Below are 26,200 nucleotides of genomic sequence, written 5' to 3'. Positions count from 1 at the left end.
TCTTCAGGTTCCTTTGCTATATCTTTCCCTATATCGTGCCCTCTAACCAGAGATATCCCACAGTTCTTTGAACTTTCTTTACTTGATAATCCCCAAAACCCCCATGGATTCAGTTCCTATCTCCATGCTGACAATTCTAATGTCTCCTTATCCTTCCCTAACTTCTCTGCTGACCTCCAATCTTGAATCTCCAACTGCTTTTCAGTCATCAAATTCACTGTCCAATTGACATCGTGAACTCAATATGTCTGAAACCAAACTCATTATCTTTCCCCTAAACCTTCCCTATCTCTTACCTTCCCTATTACTGTAGAGAACAACATTATCCTGTGAGCCCCTCAGACTCACAACCTAAGTGTCATGTTTAACTCCTTGATTTCAATCTTGCCCTGCCTATCCAATCTGTTGCCAAAAACATCTCGTGCATACACCTCCTTTTCTCTACTGACATTGTCCTCATCACCTCACACCTAGAGTCCTGCAATAGCCTGCTCTGGGTCTGCCCACTGCGAATCTCTCTCCATTCCAGTCCAGCTTCTCTTCAACCACCCAAGTGATTTTCCTAAAGCACAGTTCCAGTCTTGTCACCCTTCGTACTCAGTAAGCTCCACTGACTCCCAATTGCCTCAAAGATCAAATACAGAATACTCTAGGTAGCCATCAAAGCCCTTCATAACCTCGTCCCCTCCATCCTTTTCTGTCTCCTTTCACCTTTTTGTCCACTATACTCTTTGATCTAGTGACTCTGGCCTCTTGGCTGTTCCTTCAACAAGACAATCACCCTCTCTACCCTGGTCTTTTTCTGTGACTACCCTCCAAGCCTGGGGCATCTCTCTCTTTCATATCTGTCTTTTGGCTTCCTTTAAGTCACAACTAAAATCCCACCTTTTACAGGAAACTTTTTACAACTCCTCTTAATTTTAGTGCCTTATCCTTCATCTAGCTTCTTTCTATGTCTGTTGTTTCCCCCTTTCTATTGGGAACTCCTTGAGGGCAAGGGCTGTCTTTTGCCTCTCATGTCCACCGCACTTCGTAATATACCTGGCGCATAGTAGGTGCTTGAAAAATTAATAAATTGACTTTCTCACATATTCATTTCCCTGGAAGCAACCCCCATTTACCTTTTCAGCCTTCTTGATATTCCTCTCACAAGACACTATCTCCTGACTCAATGCCTTTCCACTGGCTGCCCACTCATGTCTGTAAATTCTCTACCTCTTTGCTGCCATCTCTTTACCTTGCATCATACAAATAATAATTCCAAACAGATATATCTTTCTAAGTGATTGGAAATCAAATAATTTCATGACAGGTGGCATACCTCTGAGACAAGAAATACACAATTTTCTCTGTACAACTTTTTCCAGAAGAAAAGAGCTAAGATGAACCTCTCCCTTGTCAACCAAATAGTTATTCAGCACAGCATTATTTATTTTCAAAATATATCTAGTAGATCAGGAAGTATAATGCCCCAAACTGTAAAACAGAAGTTACTGATTTTGATGGCACTTCCAGAGTCTGACAGTTAATCTCTTCAATATCTTCCTTCAAGAAATATTAAATCATTCTTTGAACTTACCACTTTCCTCACTGATCATCCCTAAGTAACTAATCCTCTTTTCTAGGTAAGGCAAAATAATTCTTCTTTAACTGTTTCTATTAATTTCCTATTCCTATGAACAGAACATTTAAGTATTTTATAATTTGAAAGAAATAGGTAAATAAGAAACTTGTAGGTTTTACTTTTATTCTGCATTTATACACATTAAAATGGGTGATAATTTAGTTTCATATTCATTCCCTATCCCTACTTCAATCCTTTCATCTTTTTTCAAGAGGTCACAGGCCTGAAGAATGTATTTTCACATTCCAACTGTTCTAAAAATTTCTGATTTGCTACAGATGATAAAGTTTTTACAGTATGCAGCACATTACCCTTTTGGGGTTAAGCACATTTTTATGTTGCTATAAAATACTGTGCTAGTAGTGTAGCTTATCTACAGAAGTTCTGTCATTTGTTGACAAGTCGTTAATGAGAGACTTTAAGGACAAACTCCATTCACTGTGAAAATTTTCTTTCAAATAGATATTTATTTTCTTTCAGAAACTCAGCCCTTATACTTAATTTTCTTACTTGTTTTTTTTTCCTTTAGAAACCTCCCCCTAATAAAAAATAGAACATTCAATATTTTAAAAATTTTACCTAATTTTTTTTAGAATTTGAGGAAATAACAATAAGGGGTAACTTGCATATATTTGTGTCTCTCTAACCCAATATTGTCCCACAGACCTGAGAGTCCAGTAATTTCTCCTGGGGTTTAATTGCAGTTTGCTGCTGAGATAAAATTTCCTGAACAGCCCAACATTTCTCATTTACTTTTGTTGTATTTGTGACAATTGTTACTGGTAGCCTTGGGGGAGCTCCTGTCACCTAATGCCCAGGAAGGTTCCTAGTGGGAGTGGATTGGTTCTACAATTCCCTTTAAGGGATTTTCATTGACTTCTTTGGACCATATCCAACTGGAAAGACTCCAGAATCACTCTGCTCACCTTGGGGTTTTGGAACTAGGAACTGGTCTTAGGCTAAGACAACTTGGTCATAATAAGTTTAAGAAGATTCATTGGGACCTACAGCATAGTGAGAAATGAGGAACTCTTGAGTTACTCCCTCTCCCCAGTCCCATCAGCCAGATTTAGGGGGAACAAGAATTTGTTGTTTCTGACATCTGGGCATACCGTGAGTTTCAAAGTCAACTGGAATTAACAAGTTGATGAGGTAATTTTTTTTTAAAGTAGCATACCAAAATGCATACATCTAAATGGCTCATTTAAATTAGTCATCTTGGACATTTATTCCAGTAGGAGACTGAATGTTGTACGAGCAAGGGCACTCATTTGGACAAAGTCCTGGATTTAAATCTCATCTGTGCTGCTTACTTTCTGTGTAACCATGGGCAAGTTACTTAATTAAATCATCCCAATATCAATTTCCTCATCTCCAAAATGAAAGTGTTGAACTAAGATGCTTTTTAAGGTGCCTTCCAGTCCTAAAAGCTGTGATTGTGCTTAATGCATTTATAGGATGCAGTAACTTACATCCTGTAAAGAGGTAGGGGAAGAAAGACAAGTACATGACAAAAAAGATGGCAAGCCTGATATGGTAAGGGCAAATGGAGAGATTTGATCTGTGGGCTAGCAAGCATTTTAAGTATCTGCTATGTCAGTCACTGTGCTAAGCTCCTAAGATCTCCACAAAGGACACTGAAATAGTAGAAAAAAATTAATGAGAAAAACTGCTAAATACTGGTGATACAAGTACAAAAGTGAGAAGCCTTGGCCCCCAAGGGGCTCGCATCTTAACAGGGAGACACAGTCATATAGGGGAGTAAGGCCCCAGGAAGGATGTTTTCCTTTAGCACATCATGGAGACAGGAACCACTAGGTGCCTCAGTGGATAGAGCATCAGACCTGGAGACAGGAAGTCCTGAGTTCCCCAGACACTTCTTAAATGTATGACCCCAGAGAAGTCACTTAACCCCATTGCCTAGCGCTTACTGCTTCTCTGCCTCGGAACTGGTACTTTGTATTGATTCTAAGACAGAAGAAAATCATTGAGGAAGTGAATAGCGTCACTGAGCAGCTGATTGATCATGCCTCTCCTACAGCAATGTTAGTATTGTTATGATTATAATTTTTAGGAAGGTAGAAGAAAGAAAGGGAGTAGATGTACAGTCTCAGGATGGAGGGCAGGAAGATGGCGAGGGCAAATGCACAGATAGGATGTGAAACCCAGTCTGAAGCCACTCACTAACCAGGCAAGACAACTTATGCCTGGGAATGAAGTTCCAAATGTCAGTGGCTTAAGTCCCCTAAGACATAGACTCTGGATGCTGGGTGATCTAGAGTGTAATGACAAAGTGTCTTGCCAGCTAAGATAGGAAAAATGATCTTGGACTGGCTAGTTACATACTTGTATGTGTTTGCATCCTTAACTTCCAGTCAGGGTGGCTTATCTCCAGGGTGTGACGAAGACAATTGCTTTGATCAGGGTTGATCAGGGAAAGTTTCATGATGGAAATGGCACCTGAGAGAGGTCTTTGAAGGGTAAAAAGGATTTCAGCAGCCTCTCTTCAGATTTGAATGATGGCACATGGAGAAGTCTACATTTCATTTTAACCCTAAGTGACTATTTGAGAAACTACATGAGAAATAGCTCAAAAAAACAATTTAATCTGGGTACGAAAGTTGTGTGGGGAGCCTAAGAGAAGAAAATTAAGAATGCTCAAAGGTATTTTTTATCTGGTTACCACAGAGAGACTGAGTTTAATAATGGGAGAGGGGTCACAGCTAGAAGTCATCTAACCTAGAGGGACATAAAATTGGTTAATCTCTTCAAGGAAATAATGTGAATAGGCAAAAACCTAGAGAAGAGAACTAATGTTGGGGAGGATGTGGAACATAGGAATAGTCAGAGACATTGGGAAAAAATCCAAGCTTGTGCCATGGGGGGGGGGGGGGGGGAACCTAAGGAAGTCTGCAGTGTCAAATAATGCTGAGCACAAGCCTATGCCCATATAGAGATTGATGGGATAGCTTCAATAGTAGATAGGAGGTGTGGGGAAAACAGTTTAAAAGTGAGTAGGTCTACCAGGTATAGAACTAAAAGATCAAAGAAAGAAGGAAAGGGACAAATATTTACAAAAATATTTACTACAGCAATAGGGATCTGCCCATCCCACTCCCCAGGTTGAAAAGAAAGGAAAAGAAAAGAGGGTCATTGTAGCACTTTTTAAAAAAATAGAGCAGAAAGTTCCAAAGGAGATACAGGTAAGCAGGACTAACATGTTGAAACTGACATGTTGAATTTAGGACTTTTTTCTAAATGCAAGCTATGTAGAATAGAGGTTCATTTTTTCACTTACAGTTAGAATGGAAATGTTCAGAATAACATTTTTTTAAATTCAAGTGAATGAGACAAAAGGTCCAATCCATACAAAAATATTCATAACAACTGTTGTAGCAAAGAATTGTAAACAAATGGGTAATGATTTATTAGAGAATGATAACTAAAGAAACTATGGCTTATGAATGTAATAGAGTATACTTATTTAATAATAAATTAAAAATGAAGAAATCAGAGGTATATGGGAAGGTTATATCAACTTATACAGAGCAAAATAAGCAAAACTGAGTAACATACACAGTGACTGCAACAAAGTAAACGAAAATAATTCTAAGCAGAAATCTAACCTTGAGTATTGAAAAAGTAATGAAATTCTCAGACAGGAGATAATGAAGGCAAAGAGGTGAGGGACTGTTACTATAGAATATTATATATAATTTCAGATGCTCATGGACAAATAATTTCTCAGAATTTTCTACATTGGGAGTTCCCCATTGGATGGAATTACAGGCTTGGATTCTCAACCTCTTCTCTTCCAACAAAATGAAGCAAAACAGATATTTAGAATATCTAACAAAATTAAAGTTTTTCAAGGATAACAGAATCTCCATATTTTTAAAGGTAAAAATAAATATACCAACAGAAACTGAGAGTTCAAAGATACTAGACAGAGGTAGATAATTGAGAAAGTTAGATCTGGAGATTGGTGGAAGAATCTGCCTTGGAAAATAAAAGGGAGTCAGTCCCCTTACTTCTGCATCTGAGAGTTAATGTAGAGCTAGAAATACTTTGTGGTCCAGGGGAAAAGAAAAGTGAAAGGAGCTTGTTATATTTATCCTTTGCAATTTGAGTTTGTTTTACACTTCATTATCACTTTGGATTTGGAAAATTTATCTGATGTTGATACTTTGTAGACACCGTGAGATAATTTTGATCCTCTCAAGTTATGTTGAAAGACAAGCCATTGGTCAGAGGATTGGAGGATCAATAAAAAGTGGAAATCTAAACAGTCAGTCAGCAAGCATTTGTTAAGCATTTGCTATGTGCCAGGCACTATGCTAAGCAATAGGAACACAAATAGAAGCAGAAACACAGTCTCTACCTTCACGGGATTAAGATTCTAATAGGGAAAAACAATACTTAAATAGGAGTTCAGAATAGGGGAAAGGGAGGAGAAAGTATGGGGATCATGGTAGAGAAAATCCTGTGGAGATAAATCAGCAGTGCAGCCTGGAGGATGAAGGGATCTTGAGCATGGGGTTCCCTCCTTAAATTGGAGGTTCTGGGTAGAATTAGCCAGTCAGTATAGATGAGGCCTCAGTGGCAGAGTCCTCCTATGTGAGAAGTAGTCCAAGTGACTGAGCTTCCAGGGTAAGGAGAATAAAGTTACTTGACTGAATAGATTGAAAAAGCATTTATTAACCACCCGCTCTGGGCCAAGCACTATATCACATTCGAGGAATAAAAATATAAAAGTAAGATAGTCTCTGTCCTTAGGGAACTTATATTCTAATATAGGAGAGGAATGACCAGGAGAGGGTGTTTTTGTCATCTGTGAAATCCCCAGGACCAGGATGGAGAGTCACAGATATTAGAGGCAAACCAAGAATGAAGGTTAGGACAGTCAGTTGAAAAGCCCTTTTTGGAAACTTTGGGAAAGGGGAGGTTTTGGTGTCAGTAAGTGTTCTACTGATGAGTGGGTGGCAAGAAGATGATCAGAAGGAAGCATGGTCAAGTCTGTGGCTATCCTGCAATACAATGTGCTTTGGTACCCTACTTAACCCTTCTCTTCTCCAGGCAAAACATGCTCAGTTGTGTGTGTGTGTGTGTGTGTGTGTGTGTATTGTGGCATTTAAAAGAGTGGGAGCTATAAATTGTAAGAGTTAAAATGGTTGAGGGTCATAAATGGTAGTGATTAAAATAGTGGAAGATATAAATTGTGATAGATATAAGAATGGGTGAGTAAATTGTGACCGCAGGAAATATATTTTCACCACAGTGTCTTGTTTTAAATCAAATATTTAAGGTGGTCGCCAGGGAAATATTCCCAATTATGAATATACCCAAGTCAACTGGGTTTTATAGAGATTTTTAATTAATAATACAATGAGGAATCAAAGAGAGAGAGAGACACAGAGAGAGATGCAGACAGAGAGAGAGAGAGAAAGGAAATAAATGAGAAAAGAATAAGCTGGCCCAGGCAGCCCTGGCCAACCCAGGCCTAAGCCCTAAAAAAAAAAGATCAGTCAGTCCTAATCACTTACCATAAGATCTGTTTAAGTGAGGATTCAGGGGGACAGAGTCTCCCCAGAGGGAGTTCCAGCCAGAGTCATCCTCCCTTGAAAGACCTCCTTAGAGATTGTCTCTCAAGAGCCTTTATATATCAAGAGATTTTTCCTTCAAGAGATCCTCTTTCTTATATAGGGGGTTTTCTCCTATGTCACCTCCCCTAAGTTCTTCCATCTACCAATCACAGTAGACATTTTCCAAAGGACAGCCCGTTCTGAATTCACAGCTGAGTAGATTAATCCTTTTAGTAATCTACACCTGAGTAGGTTAGAATCTCTGAGTAAGTTTCTCACCTTTTTGTCCTGGCAAGTTTACAAGTTGCCTGACCTTTAATAGGTACTTAGCACCCCTTTGTATTAATTCTAAAAACAGGCATGGCTTAAGTATGGGTTTAAGTATTTTTCATTGTTTAGCAAGGAGTTTTCTCCCCTAAAGCAGGTTTAAGTATGTGGATTAGAGATCCTCCCATTCCTGATCTAAGTAGAGTTCTCACATTTTAGATCTAAGTAGCTTCACTGTTTAAAATGGGGAATGGTCTTAACCAAATGTTCTAAGGTAGAGTCTGAGAATCTTTTAACATTCACAAGTCTGAGAAATTTCAAGATTCACTATATATATATATATATGTATATATATATAAAACACATATTTATCTTTGTAAAAAACAAAAAAATATATTTTTTATTTAAGGTGCTGAGAAACATTGGTAGAAATTGATTTATCATACTATCCAAAAATATGTTCAACAAAATTTTCGGTGCCTGTGTATGTGTATGTATGTGTATATTATGTATATATGTATGCGTTAATAGGCAACATTAGCATTTATTAAGTGCTATTCTTTAGAAACACAGAGACCAAAAAATGAAACAATCCTTGCCTTTAAGGAGCCATCTTTCAGTCAGAAGAGGAGAAACAACACATACAAATATATGCAAAATAAATACGGGTTCATTTAAAGAGATGGGGAAGTACTAGGCAGGGAAGGAATCCGGGAAGCCTTGGGTGGGTGACTTTTTAAGCCAAGTTTTGAAGAAAATGAGATCTTCTAAGAGAGTAGGAAGAGAGTGAGTATATGATGAAATGTCAGTGATAAAAAGGTGATGTGATGCTTTGCACTTTGAGGATTTTTTCTCATACAAACCTATAAGTATTCATAGGTAGTAAGAATCTATTATCTCCAGGAGATGTTGGGGAACTGAAGTTCAAAAAGGTGGTGTGTTTTGCCTACTCATAAAATTTGTAAGAATCAGAGACAGGACCCAGGTCTTCTGACTTCAAATCTAGCTCCATTTACCCTTTTTGTAATAGTTATTACCATTTGTAGTAGTTACCATTTGTAGTAGTTATCAATGTGACCCAGTGGACCTGGGTCACTGTGATCTGCAATTTAATCCTCAGGTTAACTTGACCTTTGCCATCATTTCTTTTATATTCATCAGTTTCTATATTCTTTTGTGCCCCTTACCTGAAAACAAAACAAACAACAACAAAGAAACTTTTTTAAATTTTCTTTTATAAAGCAAACAAGGGGCAACTAGCTAGGTGGTTCAGTGAATAGGGAGCTAGGAAGGTTCAAATCTGACCTTAGATACTTCCTGGCTGTGGACCCTGGGCAAGTCACTTAATCTTAGATGCCTAGGCCTTAAGCTCTTCTGCCCTGCCTTGGAACCAATACTTATTACTGATTCCAAGAAAGAAGGCAAGAGTTTAAAAAAAATCAAGCTATAAAATAGAAGCTTTATAATATATAATATGTTAATAATGTTCTCTTGGTTCTGCTTATTTCACTCTTCTTAACTCCACATAAGTCTTTCCATGTTTGTTTAATTAACCTGTTCATCATTTCTTATAATAGAGTAGTATTCTGAGTGAGGGGGGGATATATTTCATTAGAAGTCTCCTTTAAAATCACGATTGGTTCATGAACTGGCCCTGGAGCCTTTTAGAATTGTTTTATTATATAGTATTGTTGTCACTATGCAAATTCTAATCTAAATTTTAAAATTAATATGATTATACAAGGATTCTTTATTTGCAAAAAGTGTCATGATATGGTTGAGCCTGTCTCTGGAGCATCTAGGGTATCTCTTGGCAGAGAAGTCTCCATTATAACACTGATAGGAGCTCCCAATGAAAAGTACTGAAAAAGTGAGCAAAATAAAAGTGAGTCCCAGAGTCAGAAAATTCAGTAAAGCTGGAATGGATTCTTACAAGTCAAGAGATTTTCTTTGTTCTTGGCTTTAACTGTCTGCTTATCAAGCTAACTAATGAATATCAGCTGACATTCAAAAAAAAAAAAAAACCCAAAAACCAAGCAGGTTGGGTCTGCCTTATGGGAAGAGCCCAAGACTTGAGTCAGAAGACTGGAATTTTAAGTCCTGATCAAAATAGATAGCCTTGCTGGATACCCAGACAAGAGAATACATGCTGTTTCCTCAGTTTTGAACTCCTTTACCTGACTCAGTACAATTTCAGATCTGAAATCAGTCATGTTGTAAGGATATATCATTGTTGATAGTACAGATCAGGCAAGAAAATGGGAAGGGGTGTTCTAAATCTATCCACAGTTTGGAAATAGCTCAAAGCACATGCCCAAATGATCATATGATCTGCACATCTTTCACATCTACCTCCTCTCCATTCACATAATCATTGCCTGTTTTCAGGCACTCTTTACTTCCTGCTCAGACTATTTCAAAATTCTTTATTCTCCCTGTCTCAAGTCTCTTCTCTACTTCAATTTATACTCCAGGATGTCAATAAACATTGATTTAATCAATTAATTAAGTTAATTGATTCTATTCTCAGCTCCAATGCTAAAGATAGAAAGAAAAGCAAAAGCAATTCCTTCCCTCAAGAGACTTCCATTCTAATGGAGGAGACTGCATGTAAGTGACTAAGTACAAATGAGATTAGAAGTCATCTTGGAACATGGTTGCTAGCACCAGGGAGACTAGGAAGGGCTCTTTGTGGAAGGTGAGAGTGTTGAGACTTGATGGAAGCCAAGAGATAAAGATGAGGTCAAGAAAAATGTACTCAATCAAGAGAGGAACAGAAATAAAGACAAGCACACACACTTTATCAGAGCCAAACTTCAAAGCCTCATGATGAATCAGGGCTTGAAATATGTGACCTCCAAATAATCTTCTTACACCTTACACTCTGCCACATACTCTGCAATCCAGCAACACTTGCTTCCTTGCTATTCCTCAATCAAGAGAATCTGTCCCCCAACTCTAGGCATTTTTCTTGGCTGTCCCCACCACCACTGGCAACTCTCCTTCCTTCTCTCTGCCTCCTGGCCTCCTGCAAGTTGCAAATCAAATCCCACCTGCAGGGAGTCTTTCCCAGGCCTTAATCTTAATACTTCCCTCACCTGATTATCTGTCTCCAGCTTATCCTGTTTGTGTCTCATTTGTACATTATTACTCTAGCTTCTTCCTCATTAGATTGTAAACTCCTTGAGAGCAGGGGCTGCCCTCTCCTGCTCAGCACAGTGTCTGTCACATAGTGGGCACTTAATAAACATTTGTTTTAAAATTACTCTGCCAGAGTAAATGTGAGAGGGAATTAATAAGATATAAGAAGACTGAGAGGTACCAGGCTAGAGAAGGATTTTAAAAGCCAAACAGAGGATTTTCTATTTCATCTTGAAGTAATAAGGAGCCACTAGAATTAGCTGAATAGGAGGATGGCATGATAAAACTCGTACTTTAGGGAGATTGACTTGCCAGTGGAGCTTAGGATGGATTGGAGTAGGAAGTCACTCAACCAGCAGGCTATTGCAATAGTCTGGTGGGAAGTGATCAGGACCTATGGCAAGGTACAGTGGAGGTGGCAGAGAAGAAAGAGGGCACCACCTTTTCATAAGGTCTTTACTAATCCTTCCCAACCCCTATCTGCTAGTGCTTTTTTCTTCCCAAACTAGTTCTTATTGGAGATGGGAAGTCATGGATTCAAATCTGGCCTCAGATCCTTCACTTAACCTCAAATTAGCCTTACATCTCTTCTGCCTTGGAACCAATACTTTTATTAATTCTAAGACAGAAGATATGGGTTTTAAAAAAAAACTAGTTCCTATTTATTTTATATATATTGCATCCATACTTCTGTACATACAGATTATGTCCCCCAATGGAGCATATGCTCCACGAACTCAGAAGTGTTCTATTTTAGTCTTTACGTCTACAGCACCTAGCATAATAGCTGGTCCATTGCAGGTGCTTGATAAATACTTGACTATTTCATTGTGCGTCAGTAACATCATAACTATATGCAAAAAATAGACTACACTATACCCAAACTAGATTGTTGATCCTTAAAAATCTATTAGAATATCTCAAGTATGCTAGAATCATTGTCAGAAACACTTTTGAATTATTACTGCCCAAAGGTATTAATAGGGCAATTAGGTGGCACAGCAGATAGAGTACTGGGTCAGGGATCAGGAAAATTCCTCTCCCTGAGTTCAAATCTGGCCTTAGACACTTCCTAGCAGTATGGTCCTGGGCAAGGCACCTCACCCTGTTTGCTCACTTTCCTCATCTATAAAATGAGCCAATCGAGGAACTAACAACCAATTCCAGAATCTTTGCTAGGAAACCCTAAATGGAATCATGAGGCATCAGGTGGACACGGTTGAAATGACTGAATGACAACAACAGTATTAATACCTCCTTTTTTTTCTTTTATTCAAGCCAGGATGCTTCCGATCACCAAACTTATTATAAAAAGTGTTATCATTGGATTCAAAATGGGGATATTTGGCCCTCAGAGCAGCCTTGATGAATATTGTCTATGCACAATATATTATCCCAACCATTTGGGAATTGAACCCACTCCTTATCTGTCCTGTGCTTTATAATAATTGATGTTAGTTTTGGAGTGGACCTGTAATTTTATGAATATAGGGAATGAAATCCCTGCTAATATCCCTAAAACTGCATTTCACTGTTATCGACTTCGACTTCCTGTGTGTAATCCTACAGAATATATACTTTACAAATATTTCGGGAAGGGGTCTATAGGCTTCATGGTGTAAGAAAGGCTAAAAACCCCTGCCTTAGAGAGTTGCCAAGTGAGCTGAGAGGTTAAGTAATTTGCTAAGGGTCACCAAGCCTGTCTGTCTCAGGGGTTGGGCTTGGCTCTGCGACTAGCTAGCTCTTTAGCCATTACCTTGTTCTTTCCTTTTATTCAAAGTTCACATAACTTTATATTTTACTTTTAAAGCTTATAGAACGAAACATTTCATGTGTACTTATATAACATAACTCCAAAGCATGATCACAGATATGATCTTTAACCTTAGAATCATTGCATTATTTGGGACTCTGGGATGCACTAGAGAGTTGATGCAGAGTGAGTCCTAACACTTAATCATCACTCTATGTGAATTGGGTGTAGAGAGTGGAGAAGGGGGAATCCACAGGAAACTTATAAACAGAGAAGAGTGTGCAACTTGAATGTGCAACCTTCCTTCTTGTTGTAGAGCTGAAGAGGATAATGCATTTTCCTTTTTAAATGGCACGGGTTCCCTGGAGTCATCCTCATTAGGGCTAAAATCCTACTTGACTAAATTGTCTTCTCTCTAAAATAGTCTTACTGAATGTATTTATATATATATATATATATATATATATATATATATATATATATATATATATATCTTGATTTCAGCCTTGCTTCTTTCTTTCCAATTCTTACATTCTCCTGGCCTCCCAATCAAAATGAATTCCTCTACTAGCCTGCAGTCCTTAAATCTGCACTCCACTGCTCTTTAAGGTGCCTCCTTAACTACCTCATGCTCTCAAAATCCTGTCTCAACTGCTCCTCCCAGTGGACATGCTCACCATTAGCTGACTTCGCAGTGAGAGGCCCTCATCATGACTGTTTAATGTAAAAGACCTTAGAGGAGGCTACAGTTTCTCAAGAGTCACATGGCATGGGAATTTTTTTAAGTGTTTTTAAACGTAATTTTCAACTTTTTAAAAAAACTGGGGAAAAGGTTGTGCATGCTTATAACTGCTTAGTTCTGTTTCTCTAAAACCTCTAAGAAAGGAAAAGCTTACTGAAATGCTTAGAATATATGCCTCAGAAGAGCAGGAATGGATTTATTTTGGAAAGTTAAGCAGCTGACATCTTGGGAATTACCATAAAGACACATATACCACACAAGAACAACAACATTAGAGCACTTTATACAGTTATGAAACTGGAAGGAAAAAAAAGTGAAGTGGACATTTACTGTTCCTTCCCATATGTCATTTGCTGGCTGTACGGTGGCAGGGAGGCATTTTGCTCCTTTAGCTCTTTAAGGAGACGGCTGAGCCAACTGATTCCCTTTACTATTCAATATTGCCATAGTACCAACAATACTCAGCCACTTAAAGTCATGATAATGAAAAGATTATTGAATGATTTAAGTGGCTTTCTATTTTAGCCTTTCCTATTGGAATTACAGAATTATCCAAACCTGATTTCTTTGGGGCTCTCATATATACTCTTCTTGTAGCCTGGCTTCTTCCTTTATTGGTTTCTTTTTATTTACATGTTTTGTTTTTCTGAATGCTCTCTTGTGCAGAACACATACACCAATGCTGATAAATTACTAGAAGCAGCTGAACAGCTGGCTCAGACTGGAGAATGTGACCCAGAAGAGATTTATCAAGCAGCCCATCAGCTCGAGGACCGGATACAAGATTTCGTTCGGAGGGTTGAGCAACGCAAGATCTTGCTGGACATGTCTGTTTCTTTCCACACACATGTAAAGGAGGTAAGACATTCATAGCCAGAGTATTTCTAACCTAAATTTCTAGCCAGTTGCAAAGCAACCCTTTCTAGAAGCAAATGTGAATCTTGTTCGAAGTATAATTTGTGAAAGTAGATTAGAAAAGTGATTCATCTTGATTTGGTTAACTTCAGTTCTCATCACTCTCATTCTTACTTGGAATCTTTGTAAGAGACTAGGTTATTGGTAGATCTCTTCTAGTTGTTTTCATTCAAAGAAGGATGTGATAAATGTTTTTTTTTTCAGGGAGTTGAAGGAAAAGGGAAGAATATATGCCATAGAAACATAAAAGGGATATTTCTATACAAATAGCTATTCTTTCTATCTCTAGAGTGACTCTGTAAGTTATTTCTGTTGTTAATAGGAGTTTGAATCTGTCTCTTAGTCATGTAGCTGGAATCATGACTGCCTCCAGATTTTATCAGACCAAGTAGCTCTTATCAAATTCAGACTGATATTGAAGGTATGTATAAAGGAATGCATTTAGGAAAATGTTGAGAAGTTAAGATTAACTTAATGATGTTAACTAGACGGGTATTTCTTTTTCTAAAAAAGTTCTAATAAAATAAATTATAAGTTGTCTAGTTAACATTGTTTATTTAATGTTAGGGCAATAAGTGGGAAAGAGTGATTGGGGAGGGATATATAATAGGTTATTTAGCACATAGTAAAGACTTGAGTTCATGTTATTCTGATTCTTCACGTAACGCTAGTCAGAAGGCTTAACTGTCATCTTGTTGTTAATTGTAGAGTTTATGTTTTAATTTTGTTGTATTACTTTGTTTATTTTGGAGGAAAATGGTATCTTGCTTGTTCCTATCAGTCCAGATGATTTCAGTTTAGGAATTATTATATTAGCTATTGAAGATGGGAAGGGCAAAGGTTTAGCATTTTTTTAACAGCTATTTTCCAGGAGGAATGCTTTTATGTGGAATTTTTTCCCCTTTTCTAGGAAGACAGGGTATGAAGGGAGGTCCTTTTCAAAATACAAGTTTAGTGAAATTTTAGAAGGCCAAGAATGAGTACAAACAAAACAGAAGCTAACAACCTTACTGTGCCACTTTCTGTGATTTCAAATTATGATAATTATAAGGGATGAAAAAATTTTCTACCTCATAGAAGGACTATGTTGTAATGTAGTACTACTGTGTAAATGGGAATGAGATACCCTGCAGGTCTCCCTTAAGGATAAAGATAATAAAGTAAGAAAGACTGTGTGATTTGTACACATTTTGGATAAGATATCATGACATTAGGGGAGAAATCACTTGGGGGAAAGAGTAAGATCTGGCCATTATTTCAGAGGGACCCTTAGTTACATAATCTCTTTGGACCTGTTTCCTCATCTCTAAAATGAGGAGCTGGACTAAATGATAATAATAACAAGAGCTGACATTTATGTTACACTTTAAACTTTTGTTACAAAATGCCCTACAGACATTATATAATTTTATTCCAACATAACATTTTGAAATAAACACTACAAATAGGTTATTGTTCCCATTTATGATAAAGAAACTAAGGTTCAATTTTCTCATCTGTAGAAAAAGAGGGATATAGTTAGACTGGAATATTTTAAGGTCATTTCCAGCTCCCATGATTCTACAAAATAATTTCAGAAATATAAACTTTGGAACCGAATAATTATCCATTGCCTTAACTACAAAAGTCTCCAACTTTAAATGGTTAATGTTCCAAATTTTATTTGTAAGTTACCTTTTAAGTACTGAGAAGATATTTTTTCCTTGAAAAAATGTCATACAGACCATTTAGGTTCCCAGATTAGCACAAGCCCACTTGTTCACATAATAAAGCTGGAAATACTTTGCATTTGCAATAAAATAGTAGAAAATAACAAAATGCTACCAATTAAACAAAATTTTAAAATAGTGATCTTGTTCTAAATCTATAATCCTGCAAAAGCTAGCAGAAAATTAATTTTAGGTTTTGTTTTTGTTTTTTTAAACGTTATCTCGAATGCTGACATGTGAGAAAGAGTAAAAGAAAATTCAGAGAAGAATGAGGAAGTAGATGAAACTTCTGTGGAGGTGCCACAGGGTTTTTCTATAAACTTTAAAGAGTTTCAGAGGTTATGGCATTGGTTCCTCATTATTTCTAATTTCACTTCAAAACTTTGTCTTTTTGTTTGTCTTGTGACAAGAAATATTAATATCCCTACCAAAATTCACATCTTTTAGCCACAGGTATGGGTCTTTTTTGAAGAATAGAAATGGAAAGAAATAATTGACAAGAGATGGTAGTGGGCGATAAATAGGTTGCGTGTATGAGTGATTCCAAGGAGGGGAATTAAGTTCTGAGAGCATGGCTTAGTTTGTAACTGTCACCAAAGGGTAGTGACTAAGGGAATTTAAAAAAAAATCTAGGTCTATGATTTCATCTCTGTAAGAGGTTCCAATCTGGAAACCACCTTTAATGATGGAAACAGCAACTTTTCTGACATTTTTATTCATGAAGAGTCGTCTGTAGAGCTTAGTGGTTAGATGACTTGTCTATGGTCCACCAGGTTGGTATGGGTCACAAGGCAGAAATTGTACCCAGATCTTCCTTCACCTCACCCTCATCCCCAAAAGCTTCTCCCTCTCTAGAAAGGGGAGAAGAAATTGTCAGACAGTTCTTCATGCTGACCACTAGGGAGCACCATCAGACAAGGACACATTGGGGGAAGAATTATGATGGAATGAGGACTATGGACTAATATTCCAAAGAACTCTTGTCTTATCTGCAGGTCACCTTGAACACGTTACCTCCTCTCAGTGTCTCACCTATAAAATGAGGGGTTTAGACTGGGTGGTGTGGAAGGACCCTTCCAGGTTTGCTATTCTGATGTCTAGAGCAACTTTGGGAGGGAGGAATGGAATAAATACCTTAATAGATGGCAAAAAGAGACAGTGTAAAATAAATTAAAGATTCCACTACATAGATCATAAAGTCAGTCACACAAGAAGTAAGATTTTGTGCCAAGCACTGTGCTGGGTACCAACTACAAAAATGAAATGGCCAGTAGTAGCTGGGTGACTCGGTGGCTGGAAAGCCATGAACATTCTCTCTGTAGAAACAAGATACACACATAAAGGTAAAAACAAAATCAAATAACTAGACATTTTTATGGAGGGGGGGGGGGAGGCTCTAGCATCTAAGAGACTCAGGAGATATCTCCTTAGGGCCTTAGAACTGGATCCAACCTGCCTTGCCTTGCCTTATTTATCCCCCATCTCCCACTCTATATCCTAAGCAAGTTGGACTGCTAATTGTTCCTCAAATTTAGCCTGTCATCTTCCACCACCATGCCTTTCTTTAGGCTGTGTCCTCGGTGCCTAGAAATCATTTTTTAAATCTCTAACTATTGAAATCCTTCCTAGCTTTCATATCTCAGCTTAAGTGCTGTGCCTTACATGAAACCTTCCCTGATTCCCAGAAAATGAAAATATTCTGTCCTTCTCAACTTTTCTTTGAGCACTTCTCTGTATCTCTCCTTTGACCCATCATCCACCTTAGATTATAATTCTTTGTCTATATGTTTTAAATCCTCTGTTAGAGTTTCTGTAGTGAAAATTTCACCTTTTAAGATTGTTATGATATTGAACAATGGCCGCCAAGGAATTTACTTATGAAATTCCTAAAATGAAACACTCAAGTCAGAATGGAGTTTATGGAGGTTTAATCACAATGGGAGTAGGGAAAGGAGAGGGAGAGAAGGAGAGAGGGAAAAGGGAAAGGGGCTACTCAACCTCTGACCAGGGCAGAGGGAGTTTTAGGCCCAAAGGGCCAAGGTGGAAAGAATCAGTCCTTAACTCACGTGACCGATCTGAAGGGAAGCTGTCTGTGGGCCTCCTCCCTGTTCAAGCTCCTAACAGGAACTGGCTTCTAGCCCTGTCCCCAGGAAGTGAGCGAATTTCCGAGGCTGCTCTCTCCATCACTTCCTGTGCCTCACAAGTGCCAGTGGTGGCTCAAGCTTGGCTTAGGACAGCCCAGAGGGGCAGTTAGTTATTTCTGATTTGTCATTGACTAGCACATGCCTGTGTAATGTGGGTGTGCACAATTTTTGGGTGCTAGACCAAGATGGAGATTTTAAAATTCACAGAGTATAAACTTCTCAAGGGCAGAGATGATGCTGGGTTTTTTTTTTTGTCCTTATGTATTAGCACAGTGTTGTTTACAAAACAGGCCCTTTCAATGTCTGTTGGGTTGTTGGTTTTTAGTAGTAGTAGAATAGTAGTAGCAGTAATGACAGTTTATGTTTTGGGGGCATTTAAAGAAAAAAGCATTAAGTTAGTTGAGCCTCAAAACAACATTGTTATGTCAGTAGAGCATTGTTATTCCTATTTTACAGATGAGGAAATTGAGGTTCAGAGAATTTAAATCAAGCTACTAATAAACAGTGGGTCAGGAACTTAAACAGGATTCTGACTATTTCTTATACTTGTCTTACTACATCAGTCTAGCATTTAACTTTTCTTTTATAATGAATCATTACCTTGATACATTGTTTGTCAATGTTAGTCCCATTAAATTTTTTCTTTGATCTTATCAGTAGTTTTCAAAAGAAAAGGGAAAGGACAGCTCTGTGTGTGTATGTCTATTAAAGAAACTATTCCCTCATAGCTATGTTTATATCCATTTGTCTTTACAATAACAATAGTGGTCCAATATATGCTTGACTTATCTCTAATGCCAAAGGTTTCTGATTTGCAAACCACCTTAACTATGTCAACATATATTAGGAAATCAACTTTAAATGAAGTTTTATTTCATTTCAGTTGGCTTTTAAACTTAAAAAAACAATACATTTGGTAGGTTCTTGGTATGAATTTTTTTCATGTCCAGTAAATGTATGCTATAACTGTCCTGAGACATAGCCTTTAAAGATTAAGTATTTTCCCCCTTGGGTTTTCTCACATTGGAATTCTCAAGCTCATTCATTCTGTTATTTTTATGTGACTCTCTGGCACTTCAGAGTTATCAGGGTTTCCAAGAAATGACCATTTTGACCAGATTGATGGCCAGCTAAGAATTTAGAAATAAGGTGGAGAGAAATTGCCAGGTGAAATTTATAAAAGGACAGATTTATTTTGACAGTGTAGAAGTTTTGGGAAGTTAACCCAGGTGCTTTAGAATATTGCCTGATTATTCCCCTTGATGCTATTTGACTTCTTGTTAGAGACAATCAATCTTTAGTTAGATTTATTTTTTTCCCCTGATACCCAAAGGTTTTTCTTCACTCTTTTTTTGTTTGTTTGTTTACATAAGGTTCTCATTGCCATAGAAATCCCTGTAGTGGGGATTGGAGGATATTTGTAGAGAAAAGCAAACATTTCTTTGAACTGTATTTGTTGTTGTTTTGTAAGTAATTGTTAGTTGTTTATATTTTTTAAAGCATATTTTTTTAGGAATCATGTTTTGATCTTATATAGCAAAGCTGCTATCCTAATTAGTTTAAGAAGAAATTAAAAAGTGAAGTAAGTTAAAATAGGAGCAAAGAAAGCTAATTAAATTTAGTTTTTAACACAAAATCATTTAAGGACAGTGTAAAAGTAGACAATTTGAAAAATATGGACCAATTCCTTCTGGGCAGAGCAGGTAATTTAAAACCATGGAGATGAGGCTAAGAAAATGCACATTTGCCTTATTCCATCTACACTAGCATTTGGAGCCCCATAGAGTTAACTTATCAAAGGCTTTCTTACCCAGAATATTACAGAAATTAACCATGGCTCCCAACTGTTCTTCATATGGTTTCATTTGCTCCATTGCTCCCTTCCTCCAGATAAAGAACTCCCTTATGTTTCCATATAGTCATTTTTATTGTTCTCTGAAGAGCATGCATTGTTGATCCCATGAAACCACAAAGATAGATAAAAGATAGAAAATACACAGAGGCTCAGTGACAGGGGCTTAATGACATTTTTTTTTTCTTTCTGGAAGGGTAGAGGTCAGGTGGTAGAGGTGTCCATAGCCAGAACATTAAAATATAATTGGGAAATTTTTTTTTAATTTTTTTTTATTTTTTAAATATATTTTATTTGATCATTTCCAAGCATTATTCGTTAAAGATCATTTTCTTTTCCTCCCCCCACCCCCCATAGCCGACGCGTAAGTCCACTGGGCATTAGATGTTTTCTTGATTTGAACCCATTGCTTTGTTGATAGTATTTGCATTAGAGTGTTCATTTAGAGTCTATCCTCTGTCATGTCCCCTCAACCTCTGTATTCAGGCAGTTGCTTTTTCTCGGTGTTTCCACTCCAATAGTTTATCCTTTGCTTATGAATGGTGTTTTTTTCTCCTGGATCCCTGCAAGTTGTTCAGGGACATTACACCGCCACTAATGGAGAAGTCCATTACGTTCGATTATACCACAGTGTGTTTGTCTCTGTGTACAATGTTCTCCTGGTTCTGCTCCTCTCGCTCTGCATCACTTCCTGGAGGTTGTTCCAGTCTCCATGTAACTTCTCCACTTTATTATTCCTTTGAGCACAATAGTATTCCATCACCAACATATACCACAGTTTGTTCAGCCATTCCCCAATTGATGGGCATCCCCTCGTTTTCCAGTTTTGGGCCACCACAAAGAGCGCAGCTATGAATATTTTTGTACAAGTCTTTGTGTCCATTATCTCTTTGGGGTACAGACCCAGCAGTGCTATGGCTGGGTCAAAGGGTAGATATTCTTTTGTCGCCCTTTGGGCATAGTTCCAAATTGCCCTCCAGAATGGTTGGATCAGTTCACAACTCCACCAGCAATGAATTAATGTCCCTACTTTGCCACATCCCCTCCAGCATTCATTACTTTCCTTTGCTGTTATGTTAGCCAATCTGCTAGGTGTGAGGTGATACCTCAGAGTTGTTTTGATTTGCATCTCTCTGATTATAAGAGATTTAGAACACTTCTTCATGTGCTTGTTAATAGTTTTGATTTCTTTATCTGAGAACTGCCTATCCATGTCCCTTGCCCATTTATCAATTGGAGAATGGCTTGATTTTTTGTACAATTGATTTAGCTCATTATAAATATGAGTGATTAAACCTTTGTCAGAGGTTTCTATGAAGATTTTTTCCCAATTTGTTGTTTCCCTTCTGATATTAGTTACATTGGTTTTGTTTGTACAAAAGCTTTTTAGTTTGATGTAGTCAAAATTATTTATTTTACATCATGTGATTCTTGCTAGTTTGCTTGTTGATGTGGTCAATTATGTGGATGGTTTTCCTAATGTTGAACCAGCCCTGCATCCCTGGTATGAATCCTACTTGATCATGGTGAATGATCCTTCTGATTACTTGCTGGAGTCTTTTTGCTAGTATCCTATTTAAGATTTTTGCATCTATATTCATTAGGGAGATTGGCCTATAGTTTTCTTTCTCTGTTTTTGACCTGCCTGGTTTTGGAATCAGTACCATGTTTGTGTCGTAAAAGGAGTTTGGTAGAACTCCCTCTTTGCTTATTATGTCAAATAGTTTGTATAGTATTGGGATTAACTGTTCTCTGAATGTTTGATAGAATTCACAGGTGAATCCATCAGGCCCTGGGGATTTTTTCTTAGGAAGTTCGTTGATGGCTTGTTGGATTTCAATTTCTGATATGGGATTATTTAAGGATTCTATTTCCTCTTCTGTTAGTCTAGGCAGTTTGTATTGTAGTTTGTATTTTTGTATATATTCATCCATTTCTCCTAAGTTGGTGTATTTATTGCCATATAATTGGGCAAAGTAATTTCTAATGATTGCCTTAATTTCATCTTCATTGGAGGTGCTGTCCCCCTTTTCATCTTTAATGCTGTGAATTTGCTTTTCTTCCTTCCTTTTTTTAATTAGATTGACCAGTACTTTGTCTATTTTGTTTGTTTTTTCAAAGTACCAGCTTCTTGTCTTATTTATTAAATCAATAGTTCTATCACTTTCGATTTTATTAATTTCTCCCTTAATTTTTAGGATTTCTAATTTGGTTTTCTGCTGGGGGTTTTTAATTTGATCGCTTTCGAGTTTTTTCAATTGCATTTCCAATTGATTGATCTCTGCTCTCCCTTGTTTGTTAATATAAGCATTCAGGGATATGAATTTACCTCTGATTACCGCTTTGGCTGCATCCCAAAAGGTTTGAAAGGATGTTTCGCCATTGTCATTTTCCTCGATGAAATTACTAATTGTTTCTATGATTTCTTCTTTAACTAAACGGTTTTGGAGTATCATATTGTTTAATTTCCAATTGGTTTTAGATTTGGTTTTCCATGTACCATTACTAATCATTATTTTTATTGCCTTGTGATCTGAGAAGGCTGCATTCATTATTTCTGCTTTTTTGCATTTGTGTGCTATGTTTCTGTGACCTAATGTATGGTCAATTTTTGTGAATGTGCCATGTGGTGCTGAGAAGAAGGTGTATTCCTTTTTATCCCTATTTATTTTTCTCCATATGTCTATTAATTCTAATTTTTCTAAGATTTCATTCACTTCTTTTACCTCTTTCTTATTTATTTTTTGATTTGATTTATCTAAATTTGATAATGGTTGGTTTAAGTCTCCCACTAATATGGTTTTGCTGTCTATTTCTTCCTTCAATTCTCCTAGTTTCTCCATTAGAAATTTGGGTGCTATATTATTTGGTGCATACATGTTGATTAATGATATTTCCTCATTGTCTAGAGTCCCTTTTAACAAAATATAATTACCTTCCCTATCCCTTTTGATCAGGTCTATTTTTGCATTGGCTTTATCAGATATCATGATTACCACTCCTGCCTTCTTTCTATCAGTTGAGGCCCAGAAGGTCTTACTCCATCCTTTAATTCTGACCTTGTGGGTGTCAACCCGCCTCATGTGTGTTTCTTGAAGACAACATATGGTAGGGTTTTGGATTCTAATCCATTCTGCTATTCATCTACGTTTTATGGGTGAGTTCATCCCATTCACGTTCAAAGTTATGATTGTCATTTGTGGACTCCCTGGCATTTTGATTGCCTTCCCTAATTCTAACCTTTCTTCTTTAGCTCTAACCTTATAATCCAGTGATTTACTATAAATCAGTCCCCCTTTCCCCCTCTCTTGATATGTTTCCCTTTCTAGCCCCTCCCTTTTTCTTCCCTCCCCCTCCCCCCTCTCTTTCCCTCCCTTTTTGTTCTCCCTCTCCCCCTCCCCCCCTTGGTTTTCCCTTCTCCTTACCCTTGTTGGGTACGATAGAATTCAAGATCCCAATGGATCTGGATGTTTTTCCCTCTCAGAGTTGATTTCCCTGAGATTGAGGTTTAAGTAAACCCCCCCCCCTCTTCCTCTCCTTCTTATAGGAGTTTTCTTCCCCTCCCCTTCCCATGTGAATCTTTGTGTGAGAACGATTATTCTATTTGGTCTTTCTTTACCCCCAATTTATACATTACATTTTCCCCACATATTAGTATACATAGATTGATATAAATGTAGTCCTTATAGAAGAGAATTTGAGTAAAAGAAGAAGATTACATTTTTCCCCTTTCCTTAATATTTACCTTTTCAGGTATTCCTTGCTCTTTGATTTTCGGTATCAAACTTTCCACAGAGCTCTGGACTTTTCTTTGCAAAAAGTTGGAAGTCTTCTATTTTGTTGAATGCCCATACTTTCCCTTGGAAGTATATAGTCAGTTTTGCTGGGTAGCTGATTCTTGGTTGGAGACCCAGCTCTCTTGCCTTTCTGAAGATCATGTTCCATGCCTTACGATCATTCAGAGTAGAACTTGCAAGGTCTTGTGTGACCCTGATTGGCATTCCTTTATATCTAAATTTTCTTTTTCTGGCTTCCTGTAGGATTTTTTCTTTTGTTTGATAGCTTTGGAATTTGGCAATTACATTCCTGGGAGTTGTCTTTTGGGGGTTTAGTGTAGAAGGTGTTCTGTGAGCTCTGTCAGTGGCTGTATTGCCCCCTTGTTCTAGAATCTCTGGGCAATTTTCTTTGATTATATCTTGTATCACCATGTCCAGTTTGGTGTTTATTTCTGGCTTTTCTGGGAGTCCAATTATTCTTAAATTATCCCTTCTCCCTCTATTTTCCAGATCTATCACCTTGTTGGTGAGATATTTTATGTTCTCTTCTAATTTCTTGGTGTTTTGGCTTTGCTTTATTAGTTCTTGCTTTAAAGCCTGGTTTTCTTTTATAGTTTGGTCAAACTGGTTTTGTAGATGCGTGAATTTCTTTTGCATTATTTCCCACTTTTCCTCCCAGAAGGCTTCCATCTTTTTGGTCATTTCTGATTCAAATTCTTCATGGGTTTGTGGAGAGTTTCCATTTCCTTTGGAAGATTTTGGAACATTTTCTTGTATATCTTCTTCTATCTGCTCTGTATTTTGTATTTTGGCTCCATAGAATGTGTCCAAAGTCGCATCTTTCTTCTTATTTTTCTTGGTATTTTGGGGCTTCTGTGCTTCTGTGGAGTTTGCCATCTCTGAATGTGGAGGATTAGCTTTTCTTATCTCTGTCTGGTGATCAGAGGCTTTAGTCCTGGGCAAATTGTCAGTTCTATGAGCTTTCCCTGGGTTAAACTGAATATGCCTCACTGGAACTGGAATGGAAGGGTTGGACCACGTTGCTTTCCGGAAGTTGCCTTCAGAATCGCTGGCCGTGAGGCTGTTTCGTTGGCCTGCGGGGGGATGGGCTGCAGCTTCCCTAAGCTCCGAGGGCAAGGACTTTCACTGAGACTTGGATAGCAGGATCCAGCCCTTGAGGCTGTCTTGCTCCAGGACTCGGATAGAAGGCCCTGAGGGTTGTTGTTCGAGGACCCTGCTCTCTGAGCCAGGCTGGGCTGCGGCTTCCCAGAGCCTTGGACTCTGCGCGCTCCTACCCCTTAGGTCCGAGTGATCTCGGGTTCTGGCTTTTGAGGGGAGCCGTACCTTTTGATCCGGGTCCAGGTCCAGGAGGAGGGTTCCCAGGGTCTGTGCTGTTGATCGTTTTGAATTTCGGCGCCTTAGGAGCTTATAGTTTGAGATCGGTAGGGAAGGGTTTTCTGGAGATCTGAGCTTTAGCTTTCTCTAAGCCGCCATCTTAACCGGAAGTCTGGGAAATATTTTTAAATAAATAAAAATACAATAGAACTGTTTACAATTTTTATAATTACTTAATGCTATTTAGTTGTGTCACCCTGGGAGAGTCACTTAACCCTGTTGACCTCAGTTTCCTTATCTGTAAAATGAGCTGGAGAAAGAAATGGCAAACCTGTTATCTTTGTCAGGAAGGCCCCAAATGGGATCACAAAGAATTGGACTAGCCTAAAACTACCAAAATAATACAACAAAAAAAGTATGGTTTTCTAAGTCAGTACCAGGCCTTCAAGGATCCTAACTTACTGTTTATTTTTCTATTTGAGTTTGACACCACTGGTGTAATGAGGACAGAGATACCTACCCCCTTCCTCCCACATATTAACTCTGTGGCCCTGAGAGGCCACTCAGTGCCCCAAGGAGCTCTTTACATGTTCAAGTAATTGCAGATCTGCATTCAGGAGGGATGTTTCACACTGGAACTTTTTTTTTTTTAAACCAAGTAAATCAGCCACTGCTCTGCAGTTTTTGTCCTTAGATAGCTGTGCAGAGTCCTGTAGATAGCATGTCTTAGAGGCAGGATTTGAATGTAGATTTTCCTGACTTTAGGACCAGCTCTCTCTGCTTCTGTTGCTTCCTACTGTTTCTCATCACTAAAGGAAGTCCAAGGCCTAGAGTGGGAATAGGGTCAGATTAGAACTGAAAAAAACACTCAGTATTTAAAAATTATTGTGGTAAAGAAATAGGTTCTGAACAAGGACACATGTAATACTCAGTGGAATTTCGCGTTGGCAATGGGAAGGGGGGGGGGGAGATAGAATATGATTTTTGTAACCAAGGAATGATGTTTGAAATTGACCAAATAAAATAAAATTAAAATAAATAAATAAATGGATGAATGAAATTATTGTGGTGGGTGTCTTTGGATTATGAATTGAGAATTGGAAAGCATCTTATTCCAGCCTTCTCATGTTTTTTTAGATGAGACTGAATCCTGGAAACCTTAAGTGATTTGCCCAAGATTACCTATGTAAAAGTGGCCAAACCTGGGTAAACATGTCCTCTGGCTACAAATGTAAACCTTTTCTAATTGATTTAGACTAAATTATGAATTCCCTAATATAAGAATTCATTTTCACATTTGATTGGCATGAATCATTTTTATTGTTCTTACTATTTCCAAAAATCTTAACTCTGGTTTTCT

The 26,200-nt window shown here is 37.8% G+C and overlaps 1 protein-coding gene across 9 annotated transcripts in view; it reads left to right on the top strand.

The window, feature by feature from the left end:
* Nucleotides 1-26,200, top strand: part of TRIO (trio Rho guanine nucleotide exchange factor) — a 539,234-nt gene that overhangs the window by 310,158 nt on the left and 202,876 nt on the right. For all 9 annotated transcript variants that reach the window (XM_056824283.1, XM_056824286.1, XM_056824285.1 and 6 more), the window contains one exon: nt 13,776-13,967. In XM_056824283.1, coding sequence (XP_056680261.1) covers nt 13,776-13,967 — 192 coding nt within the window. The remainder of the gene's footprint in view (nt 1-13,775; nt 13,968-26,200) is intronic.

Source organism: Monodelphis domestica, chromosome 3 (genome assembly GCF_027887165.1).
Source record: "Monodelphis domestica isolate mMonDom1 chromosome 3, mMonDom1.pri, whole genome shotgun sequence".
NCBI lineage: Eukaryota > Metazoa > Chordata > Mammalia > Didelphimorphia > Didelphidae > Monodelphis > Monodelphis domestica.
The sequence above is the reverse complement of the archived record's forward strand: the minus strand, read 5'-3'. Positions and strand labels throughout refer to the sequence as shown.